The sequence below is a fragment of the Drosophila simulans genome, chromosome 3R, assembly GCF_016746395.2.
Source record: "Drosophila simulans strain w501 chromosome 3R, Prin_Dsim_3.1, whole genome shotgun sequence".
NCBI lineage: Eukaryota > Metazoa > Arthropoda > Insecta > Diptera > Drosophilidae > Drosophila > Drosophila simulans.
The window spans coordinates 14,235,968-14,257,611 of NC_052523.2; the positions used below are offsets into that span (position 1 = coordinate 14,235,968).

The 21,644-nt window shown below is 45.5% G+C and overlaps 5 protein-coding genes across 6 annotated transcripts; 3 read left to right on the top strand and 2 right to left on the bottom strand.

Annotated features, from left to right (window-relative positions):
• Positions 1 to 128: 128 nt before the first annotated feature.
• Positions 129 to 1,152, top strand: LOC6728456 (putative inner dynein arm light chain, axonemal). The gene is made up of 2 exons (XM_002103765.4): positions 129 to 616; positions 678 to 1,152. The coding sequence occupies exons 1-2, from the start codon at positions 244 to 246 to the stop codon at positions 1,055 to 1,057; spliced, it is 753 nt and encodes a 250-aa protein (XP_002103801.1). The 5' UTR covers positions 129 to 243; the 3' UTR covers positions 1,058 to 1,152.
• Positions 1,065 to 10,759, bottom strand: LOC6728457 (RNA helicase aquarius). Its single transcript, XM_016175157.3, has 8 exons — positions 10,524 to 10,759; positions 9,983 to 10,463; positions 9,577 to 9,920; positions 3,942 to 4,976; positions 3,425 to 3,879; positions 2,111 to 3,326; positions 1,677 to 2,045; positions 1,065 to 1,611 (listed from the first exon to the last, which is right to left on the bottom strand). Exons 1-8 carry the CDS (start codon positions 10,635 to 10,637, stop codon positions 1,156 to 1,158), a joined length of 4,470 nt encoding a protein of 1,489 aa, XP_016035076.1. The 5' UTR covers positions 10,638 to 10,759; the 3' UTR covers positions 1,065 to 1,155.
• On the top strand, positions 6,241 to 9,575 carry LOC6728458 (probable G-protein coupled receptor Mth-like 5). 2 transcript variants are annotated; one of them, XM_016176911.3, is made up of 6 exons: positions 6,241 to 6,854; positions 7,960 to 8,084; positions 8,148 to 8,318; positions 8,376 to 8,557; positions 8,613 to 9,116; positions 9,191 to 9,575. In XM_016176911.3, the coding sequence occupies exons 1-6, from the start codon at positions 6,602 to 6,604 to the stop codon at positions 9,447 to 9,449; spliced, it is 1,494 nt and encodes a 497-aa protein (XP_016035077.1). In that variant the 5' UTR covers positions 6,241 to 6,601; the 3' UTR covers positions 9,450 to 9,575. The 2 variants fall into 2 exon arrangements, with proteins under 2 accessions (XP_016035077.1, XP_002103803.1); XM_002103767.4 differs by having other exon boundaries at positions 8,616 to 9,116.
• A 147-nt stretch (positions 10,760 to 10,906) lies between the features above and the next one.
• On the top strand, positions 10,907 to 13,814 carry LOC6728459 (sphingomyelin phosphodiesterase 4). The gene is made up of 7 exons (XM_002103768.4): positions 10,907 to 11,121; positions 11,178 to 11,477; positions 11,531 to 12,354; positions 12,414 to 12,683; positions 12,743 to 13,055; positions 13,115 to 13,372; positions 13,432 to 13,814. Exons 1-7 carry the CDS (start codon positions 11,089 to 11,091, stop codon positions 13,732 to 13,734), a joined length of 2,301 nt encoding a protein of 766 aa, XP_002103804.1. The 5' UTR covers positions 10,907 to 11,088; the 3' UTR covers positions 13,735 to 13,814.
• Positions 13,758 to 16,295, bottom strand: LOC6728460 (cytochrome P450 315a1, mitochondrial). The gene is made up of 6 exons (XM_002103769.4): positions 15,926 to 16,295; positions 15,242 to 15,451; positions 14,928 to 15,154; positions 14,504 to 14,856; positions 14,239 to 14,445; positions 13,758 to 14,184 (listed from the first exon to the last, which is right to left on the bottom strand). The coding sequence occupies exons 1-6, from the start codon at positions 16,171 to 16,173 to the stop codon at positions 13,864 to 13,866; spliced, it is 1,566 nt and encodes a 521-aa protein (XP_002103805.2). The 5' UTR covers positions 16,174 to 16,295; the 3' UTR covers positions 13,758 to 13,863.
• Positions 16,296 to 21,644: the final 5,349 nt, after the last annotated feature.

Below are 21,644 nucleotides of genomic sequence, written 5' to 3' on the forward strand. Positions count from 1 at the left end.
GATATTTGCAAGTTTGATACATATATAAACAAAAACAGAAGCCGTTGCCGAGTTGCGCATGGTTGCTAGAAGGCGCAGGGAGAATAACAAACTCACACCCCCTGGAATTTTCTTAGCACAGGCATTTCTGATTTTTTAATCATCAACAGCGGTGAACAAACCTGCTGAATTCCTAATCACACATATTTAAATATATATATTTTTTTGAGATAGAAATTGAGAAATTGAAATAGTACCAGCAAAATGGAGGAGCTGGATATAACAAGCGTGGGTCAATTCCAGACCCTGGTGCGCTACAACAACCCGGTGCTGGTGGTAAAGCACCCGGACAAGAAAGGTGGCGCTCCGCTAACAGAGATAGAGATGAAAAGGCCCCAAACGGCGGGAGCTTTGCTAGATACCAAAAGGGAGACCGAGGAGATTCTTAATTCCATATTGCCACCGCGCTGCTGGGAGGAGGATGGTCAGTTGTGGCAGCAGTCTGTGTCTAGTACTCCAGCAACACGCCAGGATGTGATCAATTTGCAGGAGATGCTTGATACTAGGCTGCAGCAGACCCAAGCTCGTGAGACAGGTATTTGTCCCGTGCGCCGCGAACTCTACTCACAATGTTTTGGTAAGACAATCCATTTTTGCCATTTTCCATCTTGTTAAAACTCCATCATCAACTCCATCAGACGAAATCATTCGCCAGGTTACCATTAACTGTTCAGAGCGTGGCCTGCTACTGCTGCGCATACGTGATGAGATCGCCATGTCAATGGAGGCCTATGAAACATTGTACTGCAGTTCCGTAGCCTTTGGCATGCGCAAGGCTTTGCAGGCGCATGAGGAAAAGGAAATGCTTCGAGATCGGGTCAAGACTCTTGAACTAGACAAAGAGGCACTGGAGGAGATAATAGCAGATATGAAGCTTAAGCAGGAACAGGCAGAGCGCCGTAATGCTGAACTGAGGGCCTCCGAAGAAAAGAAGTTCACGGAGGAGATAACTTTCCTGAAGAAGACCAACGCTCAGCTGAAGGCTCAGCTGGAGGGCATAACCGCACCCAAGAAGTAAACGGAGATTTATGGTGTGTGGTCTATGCGTTTTGCATTTGTCACTTTAACTTTGTTGGAACTTAATGAAATTAAATTATTTGAGCAACTGAACAATAACTAAGACTCTTCAGGTGGAGCGGACTCCTGCGTTTTATCTTGAGTAGTAGTAGCAGTAGCTTCCTGTTCAACTTGTTCCCTTTGGGCCATCTCCGTGTCGTCCACGTTTATTTCGTTGAGAATAGGGGTGGGCTTGAAGGCTTCTGTTGTTTTCTTTTTGGACAATGGCTCTTCCTTAGCTGCTCTTTTTTCCGGTGGCTCTTGGGAAGCTTCTGGAACATATTCCTCATCTTCCTGTAGCAGCTGGTTGCGCATTTCTTCCAACTCTTCTTCGGAAGGTAGAGTGCCCTTTAGCTCCTTCATTTTGGCCATGTACCGCTCGTACACAAACTGTGCCATTTCGGACATGTTTTCTACCGTCTTGATATCTTGACTGGAAACATCAGCACTAGCCAAACGATCCGTCGGGTACTTGTCTTCGGGTACCAGACTCAACTTTAAAGGTCTCTGTGTTAGCTGGAATGGAAAAAGTTCCGGAATTATAAATCTCTGAAAATCCATAATATGCTATAAAAACTTACAAGCTTGAAAGTCTGCTGAAGTTCCAGACAGTTCTTAAACAAGGAGACCCTCCCAAATACATATAATCCCAGACGCGCTCGACTCATGGCCACCACTAAACGTCGTACATCCCGCAGATGTCCAACCGCCTTGGTGCGTACTAGAGAGATGAGTATGTAGTCGTTCTGCTGACCCTGGTATTTATCCACGGTGGTAATCTTATGCGGCCAACCAATAAGAGGATTGTTTCCGCAGCGGGCGTTGATTACGTCTCGGATGAGATGCTTTTGACCATTGTAGGTTGTCAAAATGGAGATCTTGGCTGCAGGGTAGCCCAACAGACGCATATACGTGTACACGGCGACAATGTACTCTGCCTCAGCAAGATTCTGCGGGTTTTTAAAGAGGGTTTTCAGAAAAGGAAAATGCTTGGAATTATTCAATTTCGTCTCACCTGGTAGAAGTAGGGATTGGGCTCGCTTTCACCCACTCCCTTGAAATCTTCCACATTAATAAGCTGGTAGTCGTGGACAAATCCTGGATTAGCCTGTTTGTATTCATCCCGCTCAAAGATGTGCTGTAGGTCTTCCAGCTTCTTGTAGCGCCACTTGTACAACGAACAAATACTGGCTCGTGCACGACCCTGCCCGTCAAGATCTACGGTAGGCACTCCGAGACGAACCAGCCTGGTAAACAGACTCTGTTCCATGTTGGAGTACTTTTGGAAAGCCATGTTCTTGATCACAGGCGGCAGCTGATGATGATCCCCAATCATAATCCAACGTTTTAGACGATTAAGTCCATCCAGAGGATTCTGCAGCAGCAGGGGAATAAACGTTTCGATCTCCAGGATCTGTGCCGATTCTTCCATAAGGATATTGTCGTATCGAAAACCGAGATTAACCAGCTCCTTGCGTTTGAGTGCCGCATGTGTACAAGTCATGGCAATGATCTTTGCCTCTTTGACTAGCAAATATTTCGATCGATCCAGTCCCGTGCGAAGCAATTCAAAAGCACGGAACTCCTCTAGTTCGTTGAATATATCCGAAATGTATCGGAAATTAGAGCAGGCAATATCCATAAGTTCATCATAATTCGCGCCCTTGAACAATGGCTGCGGGGCATCTGCGAAGAATTTTCCAAACGGAAACTCTTTTTCAAACTCTGCTCTCAGCTTCTCCACGTCCGCCTCCTGTTTATGTACGCTTATCTGACTCTGGAACTTCTCCCATCGAGCCATGACATTGTACAGGTAAAAATAGCCGGCGGTTTCACAAGTGTAAGCATTATCACCACTTACGCCGAGCGCCTCTTGCAACTTCTGCACCTGGCTTAGAAGATCCATACGCTTGGCCAGAACATAGTTGACTCGTCCATATCGACTGTAGTCTTTCTCGGTCTCCAAAGCTTCCTCGCCGTGACCAAGACGTAGCAAATGCCGCTCATCGATATCCAAAGCCATGATTTTTTCGAACAACTGGTTGAGCGCCTGATTGGAGTGGGTCACAATAAGGGTTCGTTGATTCGGGTGGTTGTGGTAAATATTCGATATAATTTGCACGGCCACGTCAGTTTTGCCGGTACCAGGAGGACCGACCACCAGTGTCAGCCCCGGTTGCATTCCCGCACGAATGGCTTCCACTTGTGTGGGTGTAAAACGAATAGAGTTTCTAAAACGAAATGAAACGGTCATTTGTGATCAATTTGGTTCAATCATATATGAGAGATATAAAATATATTACGCTGGATATTCGATTTCAATACTTACTGTTTAGGCTTGTCGCTAGGATATGGACCCCTGGCTTCATATTTGTAGGGCTGCACCAAAATAGATTTGGTCAATTCCATTTCAGAATTCTCTTCAGGATCCTCTCCATCGCTTTCCTTTTGAATAGGCACATCTTCAAATATTAGCCTAAAAGGAGGTTGGCGGTTTTCCTCTGGCACCTCACACTTCAAATTATATTTGGGGAAACTGGCCTCAAGATGATTGTAATCCAAGAAGGTATCGTTAAACTCCAGACTGCGTTCCTGATTGGGCATATTACTGTAGTGCGCAGCTCCAGGATCACCATAGCCAAGAAGAATGTCGTGAAGCCAAGGCGGAACCACGCATTCTGTATTCATTAAATGACGTATGGTTTCCAACACGGCCTTGAAGTTATTCTCCTTGGGCTTGCGGCGCATCAGGATGTTAAAACTTTCGTAGACATCGTCGGCTCCCTGAATAAACAACTTATTAAGTAACACTGTTGGCAATTAGCAGGAAATAGTTGGACACCTACCTCCTGGAGATCGTCCATATCCAAGCGGTACTGATTGGAGTCCAGCCAAACACGGTAGCAACGATTCTCACCCTGCAGCTGTGGCCTTGGTTCCGGGCCGTCTTCTATGACTCGGCCATTGGCATCTAGCATGCCCTCCACCTCACACCCACGGACACTGACCAAGCCCACCTGGGGAACAAAAGGCTCGCGGTGCTTGTACTTGGTGCCGTATGGTTGTGTTGGCTTTACGGTTATGAGGAAGCACACGTCATGCTTTCGAAGGTTCTCCCACTCTGCCTTGATTTCTCGACGCACGGAGAGAGTTACGCCCACATCAGCACGTACTCTTGATGGCTTCTTTTCGCCAAGATGAGGTTTGGCCACTTCGACAACGGCAAAGCTGGCAATGGGCAGAGCCATTCTTGCCCAGCCACCGAACACAACATCGCCATCTTCAGATTTCCATGGCAACATGCGGCTGACGGCATCTTCGATGTCTTGCCGGATTTCATAGGTGGATTCCAAGCGGAATAGGTTAAAGTTGCGTAGGAGATAGTCGTGGAGAGTCAGGAACTGCAGATTAAGCTTGGGTAGCGCCAAGCAGCTCTCACCGGAGTAATATTCCGAGGGTACCACATTCTCGTCCCAGATGATCTGCTCCGTGGGATACAGGGGCATCTCATTAAGCGCCTCCAACTGCGAACAGCGTCGCTCATGTCGCGTAATCAGCAGCTCACGCAGAAATTGCTCGTCTACCCGATGCCAGTCCAAAGGTGAGACCACCTCCTCTGGCACCAGATTTAGGAACGTGGCAATCTGAAGGAGTCCCTTGCCATCCAACCCACCAAAGTGCTGCTCCAGCGACTCCCTGTTATCAACCGTCGCCACGTTGGACAAGGCAAATACCCGCAGGCTGGGAAACTTGGCGAACACCGCTCGCTGCAGCGAGGTGATCTTCTTGTAGTGCAGCTGGGTCATGTCGTGATCTGTGAGCGAACTTCCAGTAACGTCGTTGATCTCGAAGCGGGTATAAAACTTCAGCATGTCCAGGAGCTGTAGGTATGTTTGTTTTTCCATAATGTTAAAGCAATTAGCCAAGATGTCGTTAAATCCAATTAAGGGATATTACACATAAATTAATTTTCAACCCCCATTTTGGCTGATCCGCTCCTGTTCGGTTACCCAAACGCGCGTGTTGAATGGAACGTGTTTGTTGTACTACCTGCCCTCGTGAATTCTACAAACTCACGCAAACATTGAGCGTTTCTCTTTCTTTGCCAAGCTCTCTCTCTCTTTTTTGATTTCAGCTGCACTACAGGTATTCAAAGCCAGACATACTGTGTAAGCCAAGCCGGTTGGTGTACCCCAAAAGGTTGATACGTCATCATTTTGGGCAAGACCACTCACACAGTTGCACCAGCTAAGTTTGGCTATGTGTGCGAGAGAGGTAGTGCTAATTAGACCAGCCAGGTGAGCGGAAAGCGGAAGTCCTTGCTGTTGGAATGGGGGGACTTTCCCTGAAACCCAATACATGCGTGTGTGTTCAATACAAATCTGTGTTGAAGGTTAGCTGAAGGGTGTTGCGGACTAACATTTAACTAAAGGGAAGTCTTTAAAGAAGACTTCTTATCTTCCCTTCCATTTCGGAGTTTGTGGAGGTGCGAGAGGACAAGTGCGATGACAGGGCACGCGTCAATAGAGCATTGCACACAGCTGCATCTTATCGCGCCGCATCATCAAGCCTCATCCTGGCGCAGGAAGCGAGGGGAGGGGGAGCACTAGAGTGCGCTGGAGGAGCAAACAAAGCCGTCGCATACTCGTACAGGCAGACATTGCCGGTTCCTGCTTCACTCGCACTGACTACTTGCTCCAATTGATAATTTGCGTCGCTCAATTTAAAAAAAAAAGAGAGCACGGAGAGGGAAAGAGGGCGCGAATTCAAAGCCTTGCTTCAACATTTTATACCCTCGATGGATCAAAGGGTATTATACAACGGTTCTTTTGAGTATATAGATCTGTTTGCATGTTCACTTTCAAATGAAATCAGAATAAATTGTTAAATTGTAATATAGGAACCGTAGTACGCCTACATAAATGTCTAATGGCTTCTATATTTGATAGCATATCTTAAAAAAGTATTTAATCGGTAAATAAATAAAAACGTTATTATATGTGGGTTTCAGTTCCTTCAGGCAGGGCAGTGAATAGTCGGGGCAGTCGGGTACAACGTTGTCTGGTTTTTAATTCGAGAGAGGGAGCTCTTTGGTGGGGGTTGAGCGCTGCTATCGCAACTCTCCACTCTCTCGCCGCCTTAGTGACTCGATATTAAGAGCCGAGAACAGAGAGTCATTCGCTTTTTGTCGTCGCTTCGAATCGGTTGATGTTGCTTCTTCAATTTTTATTTCGATTTGAATACTGTTTAAAGAGGAAGTAAAGCGCGCATTGTTTATTAACCGAATACGAGTCTGAAACCCAGACGAAAGTGCCTTTGTGGGTGTGTGTTGATACAAAAAAGTGTCGCCTTACTTGAGTTCTGGCATGCAAGTCATGATCTTGGCTCACAGCCGGCACCTTGATGACGCATTTCTTAGCAAGCGCAGATCCACATAAACACCAACGGCAACTGCCTTTTACCTGTGTATTGTATCTGTATCTGTGTCTGTGTTACTAAGCAAAAGATGCTCGTAAAAACGCTTGGCGCGCATTTTGCAGCCGGGCAAAATGCAAAAAAGTGCAGCTGCTCCGCTCTGCTGATTCCCCTGCTCTGCGTATTACTTCTTAGTCTTAGCCCTTTACCAGTAACCAGTCATCTAACTAGCGGCGGATCATCAACGGGGCGATCTTCCGATCCCAACCTAGTGCTGGTCAACAAATGCTGCGAGAAGTTCGAGATACACGTGGACCAAGAGTGTCATCAGGTCAACGAAACGGGTAAGTTCAACAGCTGGCCAGGCGGAAAACTCCTAGTCGCTCGAAAAAGTTGCCATAACAACCACAACGAAGTTGGTTGGCCATTCAACTTTATGGATTTTCCCTTCTGGCATGCAACATATGTATGCCCAACATTAAATGGCCCATTTGTTGGCTATCAGTGGATCAGTGGAACGAAGCCAACAGCTAAATATCCCCAACTCCACGGTTCGTACTCCCCCAAGAAAGTTCTTAAAACAAACAGAGGGTGGCCCCAATCCTGATGAGAAATATGATTTATGCTGTGGGGCATGTTTCTGTTTAAACATTAAAGTAGCCACTTGATGAGGGATTCCCAAATCGAGAATATCATCTCTTGGAAGTAAAATGAGGCAAAAAATCCATTAGTAAGGTACTATAGATGCTTCTGTTCCCCATAAATGGGAAGCCAATTTTTTTTTTTAATTTATGTTTGTGGAGCTAATGGTGAATATAGTGATACACAAATATTTGAATAGTGTCAAAGAGTCAAAGCCTTATATACCAACTTACAATGACTATTTGCCTTGGGTGAATGTTTGACAAACAATCGCAACAATTGTGGGAAATATAAAAACCTACTCTAGCAACTATATCGAAATTCTAGCTCGGACATCTAAAACTGAATAAAACATTTATGACCATGGATCGGCCATATAGGTGACACATAAAAATGTATGTAACTATTACTGATAGTTGAATCATTGCATTGTACTGATCTCATCCGAATTTAATTGTAGTCATTTGAGTAATCCCTATACTACAACAGAGCACATAATCGCAACATGCAATCTAATTTCCGCGTGCTTAGCAATGATTAACATATGAATGGGTGAGTGGAAAAAAATGTATCCGAACTTCGATAATTGAAGAAGAACCAATCCGCACAAATTGCAAAACCAGCTGATGAAGGCAAATGGAACAGCTCAAGTTCTTTGCCCAGAAGCGTAAATATTTATCGCGGAGAGAAAAGAAAATCTGGCTCCCCTCTGATCCACTAGCCGCGACAAAAGCAGCTATAACTTGAACTGCCTTAATGATTTTCCACGGTCTGTGTTCTCTATTTATCGTCGGTTTCCATTTGCAGACTACTTCCAGCCAATGTTCACCAGCTATGGAGGAGAGCAAAACAGGCCCGTTAATTTCAAATTCGTCATCGGGATTCCAAATTGTGGATCCATGCAGATGTGGCCCATATATCACTATGCTGGCGTGAGTTTAAAGTTCTTTGTACATAAACTTTTAGATACTTATAGATATTTTTATATTTTTCAGAGCTCTGATAAGCTGGTGTTGCTGGATGATGGGAGGTTAAGGCATTACACCAATGCCGAAAATGAAGAAGAGGAGCGTCATGGAATACAGTCGGATTATGAGGAGGATATTGCCGGCAGTCTGGAACCGCTATACCATGACTACGATAAGGGATTGTATTGCATTGACAAGGTAAGAGTAGCTAAAGTCCACATAAATTGCATGGATAATCATAAAATCCATTCGCAGGCCACTTCCAGTACTGGAGAGGAAAATGTGCTCTTCGCCAAGATTTGCTTGGCCCGCAAGGAGATCAAGTGGAGTGACTCAAACTTCCTGCTCCGCAAAATCTTAAACCCAATATTTCATGGCATCTCGCTTATTATCCTGCTGGTCATCGCCATCATCTATTTTATACTCCCTACTCTCAGGTGAGCAATAGTTTGAATTTGATTTGCTTCATGCGTTAATTTCGAATCCATTTAGCAGAGATCTGGTTGGCAACATTGTGACAACGATAGCCGTGTGCCTTATGGTAAGCCAGGCAGCAGACCTTGTGAGAATTTTCACCGAGCTGACCAGCCATGTGAGCTTCATTGTGGCGGACATCATCCTGTGCTTCAGCCTCTTGGCAGCCTTCTTCTGGCTGAACAGTTTCGGTTTTTACATTTGGAAGACCTTTCGTTCGAGGAACGTCTTCCTGCGAGTCACGGACGGCAGGAAGTACTGCTACTATTCCGCGTATGCTTGGGGATGCACAGCAACGATGGCTGCACTGGCTGTCTTCGCACATTTCTTCCTTGACGCCGAATCCTACAAACAGGAGCACATGGTGGGCGAGCAAGAGACGATCGGCTGGCTAGGCATATGCATATTCTTTGCTCCTATTGCTTGTACCATTTTGGTAAACATATTCTTCTATGTGACCACCAGGAAGTTGATTAACCGCAGGACGGTATACGGCCGCATTGCGCACAAGTTGAAGGCCAAGTAAGTAGAAAGGCAACTCGGCATTGCTCATAAGACACATAAGTACATCTATTAAAACATCTTCTTCTTTGTAGTTTCATCATGTTCTCCCTGATGCTGTTGGTAATGTCAATAGCCTGGCTATTCCTCATAATGTCCTGGCTGCAGATGGAAGGCCTGCTTTATGCCCACATCGTAGTCAACGCACTGCAGACGCCTCTGTTGTTATACATCTGCGTTCTGCGCCAGCGACATGTGACATTTCTGCTAAAGAAGTCCTGCTGCTACAATGAGCCACCGTCGGCAAACGACTGGGGCGATGAGCTGCATTATATGAACGGCAACGATTACTGAGGAGCCACCGTCCACACTAATATAAGTGTTTTCGTAGTTTAGCAATGTCCAACATTGAGATTTGTACTTAATTTTAACTAATTTATGCTGTACGAGATAGTTATTAAAAGAGAAGTCTGACACCTACCTGACCAAACAGTTTTCCCTCCTCGCGACGAACCAAGGGTGACAGAAGAGCTCGCACAATCAGATGACAGTCGTCTAAAACCGTGTTGAAGAAGCGTCGCGTCGGCAAAAGTGCCTCCAGGTCGATGATAAACTCTAGGAAGCGCTCACAGTAGTGAACCACGTTGCGTGGCACCTCGCCTTCTGCGGGAATGCTTTCGAGTATGTGCAGGAAGTCAATAATAAGGTTCTGCATAAAGTGTCTCTCCCAGAGGACCTCCGGTTTGCTGCCTTTCTCCTTCTTGAGCAGGCGTTTCCAGTACTTTCGCCACTCGGGAACTTCTCGAAGCTCCTGCTCGCGACGGCCTGCAAGCAAATACATTTTGGATCACTTTGATAGATGTTAAGAGTTGCGAAGAAGAACTTACGAGGCTGGAGGCAATGCCACATGGACAAGGAGACTAGTCGCTTGGCCTGTTCTCGGCACAGCTCTATCTCCATGCTGTTGAAGCAGTGGTTAATGAACATCAACAGCGCTGTCCGCTCCCTCAGCGTGCTACTAGCCTCCTTTGCCTTTTTGCTCGGCAAACAGCTCTCTAGCACGTGGCGAAAGAAGGCTGGATACTGATCCGGAAGCTTTTCAAACACAGTCCAAACTTCGACGCGCTCCCGGAACTTCTCGTTGGCCATTATAACGATGGACATAAGGTGGGCATGGGTGGCGGTTTCACGTTGGTAGTGTGGCCACAGATACTGCTCCAGATACTGACTGAACTCCAGCATGTTGATCCTCCGTGCACTGTGGCCACCGCCATCACCGATCTCCTCATTGTAGATACGTTCGATGATCTTGGCACTGTACGGCAGGTGATCTGCTTTGGTATCCGGCGTCCAGTACTGCGATGCCAGCTGTAAATAGGTTATCCAGATTTAAATTTCACACTTCGATTTGTCCAGCGGAGCACCCACCTGCCAAATGACATCGGAGCTGAGCTGGGCCACTGTGAGCGCTCCACTCTTCTCCTTTATAGTTTTAGCTGGTGGAACGGCTTGTTCGGCTCTAGTTTGACTTCTTCGCTTCATGTTGATCTTCTTAAATTGGGCAAAAAGGATAATAAACACAAAAATCTGCAGCAAAACAAACGCTGCCGGTTGCTAGTGTGACCGTTGAAGGGCCGACACAATATACCAAAGTTTTTATTCCGAAATACTCTGTTCCCACCTCAACCCGTACCAACTGCAAAACGAATAACCTACCCGTTTATAAATTTAGGAATGTAACAAATAAAATTATATTAATTATTCAGTATTTTTTTAATGACCGCTAGCGAATTTCATCAACATTTTAATGTAATTGTTATAAAAATTTCACGTATTCTTTGCCGATGTGGCAGCCCTATGGACTGATACCATTTTTCACTGGTCCGGCAGCACGGCGAAAGGTTTTTGTTTACTGCACGCCGGCAGAAGTTTTTAAGTTTTAAAGTGATATTTATTTGTAATTTAAGACAATTTTGACATACACGAACTCACCATGTCGCAGACCATGCCGCCAGAAAACCTAAGCGTGAGTAGCGAGCATCGAGGTAATACAAATTGCGCTCTAATCTCATCCCATTCCAGAGCCGCCTGTTGACGGTGCTCAGTTTGCCGCTTTTCGAGCGCGTGCACGAGCTGAGCATCCTGTTCGATCGGTGCTCCCTGCGCCAAGTGCATGAGATCTTCCCCCACGTTGTGCACTCCATATTCGGGATCGATGGCAATCCGTTGGGCTGGGGCCTGCGGACCACGACGCTTGAAAACAATCCGCTGCAATTCCAAACGCTGAACCAGTTCTTCGGCGTCTGTGGTCCCTGGATGCGTGTTTGCCACCGCCTGCTCGTCGACCAGTACAAATTCGAACTAGACATCAATCTGCTGCCGGTAAGTGGACTTAATAGGGGTATTATGGCTCACTCTAATTCCTTTCGTTTCAGGCGAAATTCGTTAGCCTGCTGCAGAATGGTCAGAATCCTAGTTTCTATGCGGAACTCATCAATGTGGAGACGATGATGCAACAGGTTTCCACGCTCTCGCTCAACGCCTTCGACTTCTACGTGATTCACTTTGTGCTACACGCCCTGCAGCCACTACACTCTATCAATCCCATAGCCATGCAAATCCACAATGTGCGCAGCAAAACGGTCTACTTGAAACTGGTGGCCGAGTACCTTAACAACTTCCTGCCGCTGGTTCCCGATGCACGCATAGAACCGGTGCACTTTAGCAGCGGGGTTAAGGCGCCACAGCCATTGCCAGCCCAGGCATTACAGCCCCAAAGACAACCGCGCTACATTAAGATCTCCAGCTCCTATCGCAATGGCGGAAACGTGTCTGTCGGAGGTGGCAGTCCCAGTGCAAGCGTTGGCGGGAACATGTCACCACAGTCCAACAGCCCAAATGCCAGCTCCCAAAGGGCCTACGCCTGGCGATCTGAAAGTGTTCTCCACTTTTTCGTAGACATCTGGCTGCGCTACGACATCGAGTCGGAGCATCATTTGCCCAGCAGCGATTTTGTGCGCGGCGTACGCACCTTGGTCAAGCAGGTGCACTTCTTTGCAAATGGCGCTCAGCTCGACCACAGTTCGCTGTGCGCGCTGCGTAAGGTATCGTTGAGTATGGTTAAAGTAAGGATCTACGCCTTTATAGTTGGTTTGATCGATCGTTGGCCTCTGGACAGCTCGTTGATGGTGGTGCTGGAGCTTTGGCTCAGTTACATTCAGCCATGGAGATACACTATAGCGGCGCTGAACAATAAAGCGTAAGATTAAACTTATAAATTGAAACACTGAAGACCACTAATGAATTTATTCTTTTTAGACCTAGTCTTTCCTACAGGCCGCCAATTTCTTCCTGCTTCGATGGCTTCATTATCGACAACCTTATTATGTATACTCACGTATTTACGCAGCTAATGCCACACTTCGGTCGGTTGGACTACACTGTGTATCGGAACGCATTTATGCTGTACCGTCTGGCCACAATCTTCTCTCAACATGATTTAGTAGATAAACTACAGCGTTTTGAGCAAATCCATGCAGGCAATGCTTTTGGCTTTGACTCGCCACAGCGCCAAGTCAACATAATGAAGTGGGTTGAGACTATTTAGTTAAATAACTTCTCATTTTAAAATATCCTGTTTCGTTTAGCAAATCCGTCTCTCCAGGCACTCAATGGAATCAATCGGTGAACACAAGCTCCGTCAAACTGTTTAGTTTTACCATGCAAACGCAAATGGAAACCTTCTTGTTGGTGATCAGTATGGCCCGAAACTCGGTGCTCAGAGACATCGCCAAGCTTCGAAACGAAATTGCGGAGAAACAGCGCTCTGAAGGATTTCTTAAGAACTTTTATAAGAAGATGTTTGGGGAGTGCACCCAGGAAGAAGTGACCCTGCGCGAGTTCAGTCGCATTCCGGAGGTTTTGCGTCAATGCATCGACGCATTCTGTCGAACGTTTAATGTGAGTTTACTGTTCGTTTTCGGTTAACATAAAATTTAAATATTTGAATATCTAAACAGGTTGATCAAGCGAATCTATCTATGCATGAAACTCTGCCAGAGGAACCATCTATACCTTCTGCGCCTGCTGTGCAAAATTTCAGCTTTTTCGACGCCAGCGACACTTTGGACACCTCAAAGCTGAACCCGCACCAAATGTCGCTCAATGCTTCTAACCTGCATGCCGCTGTTGATCCCGCGACGCTGCCCATCCAGACCAATGAAGTTAGAGCGTTGGTAAGAATTCTGCACTTCGTTTCGGAAAAGATTAACAAAAAGGTAAGTTTCTTTAAAATGGCCTTTTTGTTTTTCCCTGTTGGTAATAACATTTTATCCAGTATGGTAGTCAACTACAAGGATTCTACGTCCGCGACGATTACTTCGGAAAAGTGTCCCGGCAACTGTTGTACGCTCCGATGACGGAACAGTGGTTTGACAAAAGCTCCGGCCACGTTGAAATATGCGAAAATCTGGTTCCTCCGCGAGTTTGTCTACGACCATTGGGCTCTATATCCGCTCTCACAACGATCGGTTGCTCGATGATCCTTGGACAACTGGTGTGGGGTTCCCCACTCCTGGGAATATTTATTCTGGCGACTGTGCTATTAGTCTATATCATGCTCCAGGCATTGTTTTCCTAGTTTGAAATGTTTAACTAGATAGATTACTAGATATGTGACTTTTATATATTTTTATAAAACTAAAGATACTACGATTACAATTACGATTAGTGTTAGTTCTATGATTATGTTTATGCGTGTATGACTGTATCACTCGGTTCGCGGCCGAAGGGCTAAACGCAAAGTCTGATCGGGCACGGTGACCATGCGGAGCACGCTGTCAACGGGTTTCTCGTTGAGGCAGCTCATCTCGAACTGGGCGGCACATCGGCCCAGCAGGGAGTGGAGCTGCTTGAGTGCCACACGGCGACCAATGCAAGACCGCTGGCCGATGGCAAAAGGCAGACTGCCGTGTGACTTATGCACCTGCTCCGACTCTCCAATGCACCAGCGCTCCGGGAGCACGCGTTCCGGCTGCTCAAAGTGTGATGGATCGCGACCTGCCGTGTACAAGGAAAGCAACACCATGGTCTGAAAGAGGCGTGCATGAGCGATGAGGCTCTCAAAGAAATTTCTTTCACTCACATCCTTTTCGATAAAGTGACCGCCAAGTTGCGCGTCCTGCGGCAGATATCGGCCAATGAAGGGAGCTACGGGGTACAGACGCAGGGACTCCTTGATCAGGCCGTGCATCAGCCGAGAATCATTGGTAGCTCGCTCCTTGGCCAGTCGTTTCTGGAGCGTCGGCTCCTTTGAAAGGGCAAACAAAGCCCACTGACTGCTAAATGCGGTCTGTATGAGGTGTAGCTACAATAAGTAATGGGCTTTACAATTCAATTGGATTGCTCACCGTGTCACCTGCTGCAATGACCAAGTCTACAAATATCCGCTTGATCATATCGCCTGGCACATCCGCCGCCTGGAGGCGGTGGTAGAGCGCCTCATCGTGCGATCTCCTTTGGTCCTCCTGCACTCTGATGCAGTGATCGATTATGGCAGCTCCCTCACGCAGCACCTCATCCACATTGGCCTCGAAATCCCGCCAGATGGGCAGGCGCAAAATCTGGGCCAAGCGAGGCGGGAATGTCATCAGTCGCGAGCTATGCTCAAACACCTTGTGCACAATCTGCGTAAAGTAGTCCAGCGAGGACTGGATCTTGGGGCAGGTGAGCACGCTGGTGCCAAACATGATGCAGCACAGCACTACAAGTGGATAGAGTTGGGATGAAATCATTTTGTATGGGGATCAGCGCTTAATGCATGACGGCTTGTACCTTCTATCGACCAACGGTAGAGCTGTTGTTCCAACAGGGGCAGTTCGTAGCTTCGGATTTCACCACCCTCCGCTAGCGGAATCGCCGCCGCCTCCGCAGTGCGTCTTTTCCACTGATCCACCATTCGTCTGGTACAGCTCTCAATATGCACGTCCATCCAATTCAAATTTCCGTTGAGCAGCAGTCGATTAAGTATGCGTCGGTTGTGCAGCCACTCGGCGCCCTCCCTATTCCCATCGAAGAAGAGACAAGAGATCGGTTTCGTCGGCTCCACATTTGCAATTCAACGGACTCATTTGGTCCACTCCACTTACATGAAGAACAGTCCCCGTTGGCAGGCATGTTGCTGGTTATACAGCGTCCAGGCATCCGGCAGCGGATGCTGCGGATACTGACCCTCGTGCTGGAAGACTCCGCGCATGAGATTCGCTGACGACACGAACACTGCATCCTGGGTACCGCCCAAGCGCTCCCGGAAAATGGGACCATACTGCTTGTGCCTCGCATCGATGTACTTATGAAGGCTAAACAGATTAAGGATATACGGGTTATACTAGGGATCCTTAAGGCGACGATATATTAGTACATATGTAGTTGAACTCTCTTAAGTCGCAGAGATTGTGATTAGTTTTTAGTTTATTTTACTTTCGTCCTTCTATATTTCAACATATTTTTTTTATTTAAAGCTTTGATATTTTGTAAGTATTATATCGATTTCTTCGATTTGTGAGATTTAAATATAGTTTTTTATTTCATAAAGCATTTTAGATATAAACAACTCTATTACGTTTTGCACTTTTTGGTAATTTTAGTAGGGTTAAGCACTTTCTTAAAAGAAAAACCTACAGATAATCACTTTTTTCAAAAGGTTGCCAATTAAGGTTGAATTGTTTAACATTGAACTAGTCCGGCATAAGCCAATTTTATAGTATTTATTATGCATTTTCAACACGAGTGCTATCTCTCCGACTTTTCGAGGTTCAACTATACGGATTTACTGCGTGGCTCCGCCGGCGGCTATAAGATCCACAAGTGTCCCGACTACCGGAAGTCCCTTCACCCTCGGAATGGGCACGTATTTGGCGGCGGCGACGGCAGACGTTAGTTCCGTTGCGGGAAAACGCTGCAAAGGCGGCGGATCGCAGCGCGAACGGAAGAGGCTCAGGCTAAGGATTCGCACCAGGAGCTGGTCGAGCAGGTGTCTCAGCCAGCGCAGCGGGCCCGGCCGCTCTCTCTTCTCGGTCATCGGTGTACGTCACGGTGGCAGCGGGGGGTAACCACCTGCACCTGCTCTCGGCTGTGAAACGCTCTGGAAAACGCGTCCCGACAAAGGGCCAGGCCAGGGGCAGACTGACTCGACCCGCCGGCCGGAGCGGGCCTTTTAACCCATCGAGCATCGAGAGCCGGCGACCAAATCGCCGATCCGATCGGATCGGAGCGGATCGCATCGCATCGGCTACCTGCGATGGGCAGGCACACGATCAGTGTGACGGCGATGCCGGTGGGCATCGAATCGGACATATGGATATGGATAGTGCTGCGGATTGATATATATATATATATATTTATATGTACATATACGCGCAAATCAAATGCGATCCGCTTTGGCCAGACGCGCTGACTGGACACTAAAACTCTGCTGGCCATGCAAATTGGCAGCTTGGGGAAGGGGATGGGGGGAGCAGGAAGGGTCAGGAGAACGAGAAAGTTGAGGTAATTGCCAACTTTTCTTCGATTGTTTTGGTCAATTCTGTGTCAAACCGTTGGTGTTTATATGGGCTTATAAAATATGATTGACATAAAATTGAAAACGTGCAAGCAAAATGTAATTTTAATACAATCCCATGCAAAATAATTCTATAAATAATATTATTTATTTAATGCCTTTTTTGGGGGATTGTTTAACAGGATCACAATACAGGATTGATTGCATTAAGCCTTTTAAAAATCAACTGCTTTTGATAGCTGCAAAAAACAGTGCTTTAGACCACACGAATTTCGAATTTTATTGATATATTCAACTATGTGAATAAACATATCTAAGTAGTCATTTTAAATAGTTAAGCCCAATAAATAGTATTTAAGGTGTGTGTGTCCTGTCAACACCTATTTCGACTCTGATTTTAAGCCCATGCAATCGCATTATTTTAAATCACTTCGGTGACAGCATAAAGTGCTCTTTTTTCACATCCCCCCATATATTTTGAATGCTGCGATGGTTGGAGAAAGCTGAGTGTGGGGCCATTAAAAGTGCCATATTTTGCATGTTTCATGTTTAGTTGACACTAAAAATAAATCAAATAGAAACAAACCAAAGCTAGATAAACCCAGCAAATGCACCATCAGAAAGTTGACAGCAAACAAAACAAGCTGAAAATAAAGTTAAGCGTGGGCGAATTGAATTGGGTAATGAAATTTATGCATTAATAGTTGCAATTTGAATTGGGATGCCAAAACGAAGAAGGGGTCACAATCGTGACCTGAGAATAAACTCTACTTTCTGACGAAGGTTGTGCAAATGTAGCAGGAAGGACGGAAAATTTAAGACTTGTCATATTTATGGTCTATTAGGGATAGCCGTGTCACAACTTTTTCCCACCCCAGCAAGCGAAAAGGGTTAAAACAAATAAATATTGTTTTCCATCTTTGCGGCAACACACGCGACATGCATAATAATAAAAACAATAATATCGGGGAAATGTGCAGGGTTCGGGGGATCCCCAATTCATATAAAGATAATGCAAAATAGCACGGAGGACAACAAATAACAAAAAATAACAAGGACCCCCCGCCACACTTTCCTCTCCACTTAATGCAATAATAAGACCGATGCGCAAAGAGCATAAATAAAAAAAAATATATATATATTTGTATAAGTATAAAAGCAGAGGGGGCGGAAAACAAAGCTCAAAGCAGCATGACGCCATTTGGAAAGCGACGCCTTCCGCTTTTATAGCCAACTTTGGTGGGGGAACCATCAGCAGCGGGAGACCGGAAGTTGGAAGGAGCTTTTTTCGGAGGAGATGGGTTATGGGTTGGCCCACTCGCGCCGCGTGTCATCCAGTTCACATGGAGTAAATGGAAGACTGTCTTCGCCTCAGCTGGAAATGAGAATGCTGAGATGGATGAGCCAGGATTTCCTTGTCCATTAATATTGCGTCTGAATAGTTTGCAGATAGGCACGTAGATTGGCGATTTCACTCGATGTTTACATTCGCTAAACGGCAAATGGATATTCTCCTGGTAAATTGATTTTCTAGCTTGTATTTTTAATCGAAATGTCAATTAAGTTTATAACTCTGCAGCAAGCTTATTCTAAAGTAATAGCTTACCTTTACACAAAGTACATCCTTGCCACAAAATGCAGCACAGAACGCAAATCCAAACACTTTTCCAGACCAAAAGGTAGGTGGAGATCCAGAGAACTTCAGGTTTACTCCAACTTTTTTTTTGGAGCATCCTGAGCGAAACGTAAGCGGAAGTCCTTACAGCTTTTGCATATCCTAAAGTGCCACTAAGTGGTGCTATCATTCTTTCATGTGTGCGGAATGTGATGGTTATCACACGCCACAACAGCATTTGGATTCACGTGCAGATAGGGATACAAATACTCTTGGATTCGGAGATACGGATACCCACGAATGGAGCCAGCACTCTGTGCATCCTGCATATATCCTGTTTCTATGTTTGTGAGCTTCAAGTGCTTGTTGATTCTAATTCACCGTCCCCATCCCTATCCGAATCCTCGATTCGCTGTGGTTTTCGTATCGCTGACCACAACAGAATTTCACTCTTTACTGTATTTTTTCTCCACTCGAGGACCCTCCATGCTGCTCCAACTCCTGGGTCAGGACTGCCGCTACCAAAAAGTGTCCAAAACATAAATGACATTTATATTGGTTATAGTATTATAAGGCAGCTTGCTCGGACCCCTCCGCTTATACGTGCCAACATTTGGGTCATAAAAATAAACACAAAGGCAACAGCAAACAGTTCTCGAACAGGACAAACAATTTATACCACTGGCTAAAGAAGCAGAGGTCAAGCCATGATATATGAGAAATCGCACGCATCCATAGGGTGTGTGTGTGTGTGTGGTACATAAAGTGCGTTTCATAATCGAATGACAGTTGAGAGGTTCTGCAATATGATCGTAATAGCCAAAGCTTGTTTTAATAACTTGAAGCATACTTTTATTTATATAACGTCTTGTCTGTTTATATAGGCCATAAAACACTTATATCAATTTATGATAATATGATTTATATATCATATTAAAATCAGTACTTTAAGTTATGTACATTTTGCTACCATTTTGTGACGCTTTATTAGTTACGAAACGTGATGTATTTTTTCTCCGCGTCTATATTTAGAATTGAAAACTTTTGCCAAGTAATAGGAGCCATAACAATTTTCTGGTCACGTGGTCAGCGGCGTGAGCTGAAACAGGGCTTAAAGAGTCAGAGTAAGAGCCACAAATTACGTATACGCCGTGTGCGTCAAAACGCAAATGTCAAAATTGGGCAGCCTGACGGGTCAAATGGCCAAAAGGGGTGTGCCGTAGGATGGGGATTCCACCAAGTGTGTGGGGGCGTGCCGGTGGGCGAGTGTGTGTTTGGATGGCTGTTCTGGCTCCAAACGAGTGGCTTAGGCTATGTGCGTGCCTTTGGCATATTTGTGTGCCAGCCACACACACAAACACACACATCTGAGTAGGTATGAGTTGATAGTAAGGACCGGGAAGCCAGCAAAGGCAGAGTGAACGTTGGCGGGTAGCAAGTTCAATGGCTTCGCTCATAAATCCATCGCCGCAGCCAATACAAATAAACAAGGCAGACACACAGCCAGTTCAGTCGGGAAAATGAGAAAAGCGCCTCTGACAGTCCGGTCTCGCAGCAGGCAATATTCGTGGTGGAGCGGATAGATAGCCAAACACCAAAACAACAAGCGATCCGCAGACCCAGGAGAACCTGCGCAGGATGCATACCACGTGCTGATTACGAACCCTTTGCCCTAACTTCTGGAGGAGCAGGGCGGTTGGGTGGTGCATGGTGGTTGTTGGGGCTTCCGTTTTGTTAGCAATCAACTTCCTGTTGCGCAAACATGTGTGCAGCCACAAAAATAATTAATTGGCGCGAATTCAATACTGGAAATGTACATTTTCAATATTTGGGCAGTGTGAAAGCAATATGGTTTGTTACAAACGTTTTAATTACAAAATATTTATTATTTCACGCAAAACATTTTAGCACATGACAACAATAAAATTATTTACAGAATAACCGAAAAAAAGTGTTAGATTAAACGACCTAATGTTTGCGAAAATTGAATTTTTTTTAATACCTTTATTGACCAATCAAATTTTATTTTGTTTTCGGAGATGAAGTGTTAAATTTTTAAAATCCATCGCCATATAGGTGACCAAAATTAGCACTTTTATCACCAAGTTCTTTTTGTGCTCTGTTATTTTTCCCTCAGTTGCCTTTTTTGACCAGACTTTGGCCAAAAGGGTTTCATTTCTTGGCTCAGTCATGCACGATGAGGGACCCAAAATACAAATACATAACAAGGGAAAGCGGCACAGTCGGCTGCCTCGACTATAAGATACCCATTACTCAGCCGGTCGGTAAGGTCTGCAAGACCTTAATCCCTTGCAAGCTTAATCCCAGCTTTCTAGCTCATATAGTTTCCGAGATATAGAAAATCACACATCATAAATATATATACTATCTTGACCATACACGAACTTGGTATACCCCTTTTGCTTTACAAAGTTGTCAAAGTCAAATGTTCGCTTTTTTCGTTGTTGTTTTTTGGTTTGTTTTGAAAGGTTTTATGCCTCTAAGCCCATGTTGTTGTTGTTTATCCTGTGGGCCTAAATCATATTAATGAATTTTCTTTTGGTCATGACTCGGACCTCTATCAAGGTTGGAAATGGCTGCGAATGGAAGTTTGGGAAACATTAATTACGCAAAATTAAATTTGATATCCTCGCATTAGCCGTGAATCAAGCAATGTACAAAACTGAAACGGTTCACCGGGTTTTATTTACTTTCGGAGGTTACTTTCTCCGAGTAAATGGCAAGTGAGGGTGTTTTTGTGGGGTCACCACTTGAGCGGCTTAGTTAAATTTATGTTTTAAAAAAATAAACGCAAAGGAAGAACAAAAAAATAATAATTGCCTGCAATGCGAAATCCGCTTTTGGTCATTAGCGGAGTAGCTCTTTTTTTTTGGTGGCCAAAAGGGGTGAATGCGTGAGTGCGAGTTCGAAGGTTAGAGGTCAGCTGCCCCCGGAATTTATTTGCCTCGCGCATTGCGGACCTCATTAGCAATAGTTTTGTTTGGCTTTGTCTGGTTTTCGGTTCAGTTCAGTTCAGTTCGGGCCGAAATGTTTATTTTGAACCCCCTGCTTTCCCCCCTTGGCCAAATCCACACATAAATCATGGCCCAAACTGCACTGACAGTTGCGGCGCCATCGATGATGATGATGGCATTTTGTGGGCAGAGGCAGGGCTTTATCAGTTAGCCGGCACTATAATAATTCCCGACTTGGCTCCGTTCTGCGGCCCAACTAATTAGCCCACAAAGGGGGTTTCTAATGGGGGCAGTGGTCAGTGTCCATGGATAACGACAGCCAATTTGAATGGAACCAGCGCGAGTCAAGTAATTTCATATGCGGATTGTCTAAAAAGTTTGACAGCAGTTAAGCCATTTAT

Excerpts from the sequence above, each read along its gene's own strand:
- LOC6728456 (XM_002103765.4), top strand. The coding sequence starts at position 244 with ATGGAGGAGCTGGATATAACAAGCGTGGGTCAATTCCAGACCCTGGTG. Across the intron at positions 617-677 it reads ACTCTACTCACAATGTTTTG|ACGAAATCATTCGCCAGGTT; the intron begins GTAAGACAATCC and ends CAACTCCATCAG.
- LOC6728458 (XM_016176911.3), top strand. The coding sequence starts at position 6,602 with ATGCTCGTAAAAACGCTTGGCGCGCATTTTGCAGCCGGGCAAAATGCA. Across the intron at positions 6,855-7,959 it reads TCATCAGGTCAACGAAACGG|ACTACTTCCAGCCAATGTTC; the intron begins GTAAGTTCAACA and ends TTCCATTTGCAG. Across the intron at positions 8,085-8,147 it reads CCATATATCACTATGCTGGC|AGCTCTGATAAGCTGGTGTT; the intron begins GTGAGTTTAAAG and ends TATATTTTTCAG.
- LOC6728457 (XM_016175157.3), bottom strand. The coding sequence starts at position 10,637 with ATGAAGCGAAGAAGTCAAACTAGAGCCGAACAAGCCGTTCCACCAGCT. Across the intron at positions 3,880-3,941 it reads ATATGGACGATCTCCAGGAG|GGAGCCGACGATGTCTACGA; the intron begins GTAGGTGTCCAA and ends TTGTTTATTCAG. Across the intron at positions 1,612-1,676 it reads TTCAGCAGACTTTCAAGCTT|CTAACACAGAGACCTTTAAA; the intron begins GTAAGTTTTTAT and ends TTTCCATTCCAG.
- LOC6728459 (XM_002103768.4), top strand. The coding sequence starts at position 11,089 with ATGTCGCAGACCATGCCGCCAGAAAACCTAAGC. Across the intron at positions 11,122-11,177 it reads TGCCGCCAGAAAACCTAAGC|AGCCGCCTGTTGACGGTGCT; the intron begins GTGAGTAGCGAG and ends ATCCCATTCCAG. Across the intron at positions 13,056-13,114 it reads CATTCTGTCGAACGTTTAAT|GTTGATCAAGCGAATCTATC; the intron begins GTGAGTTTACTG and ends ATATCTAAACAG.
- LOC6728460 (XM_002103769.4), bottom strand. The coding sequence starts at position 16,173 with ATGACCGAGAAGAGAGAGCGGCCGGGCCCGCTGCGCTGGCTGAGACAC. Across the intron at positions 15,452-15,925 it reads GCCGCCGGCGGAGCCACGCA|CCTTCATAAGTACATCGATG; the intron begins GTAAATCCGTAT and ends TAATCTGTTTAG. Across the intron at positions 14,185-14,238 it reads GTCACTTTATCGAAAAGGAT|ACCATGGTGTTGCTTTCCTT; the intron begins GTGAGTGAAAGA and ends CGCCTCTTTCAG.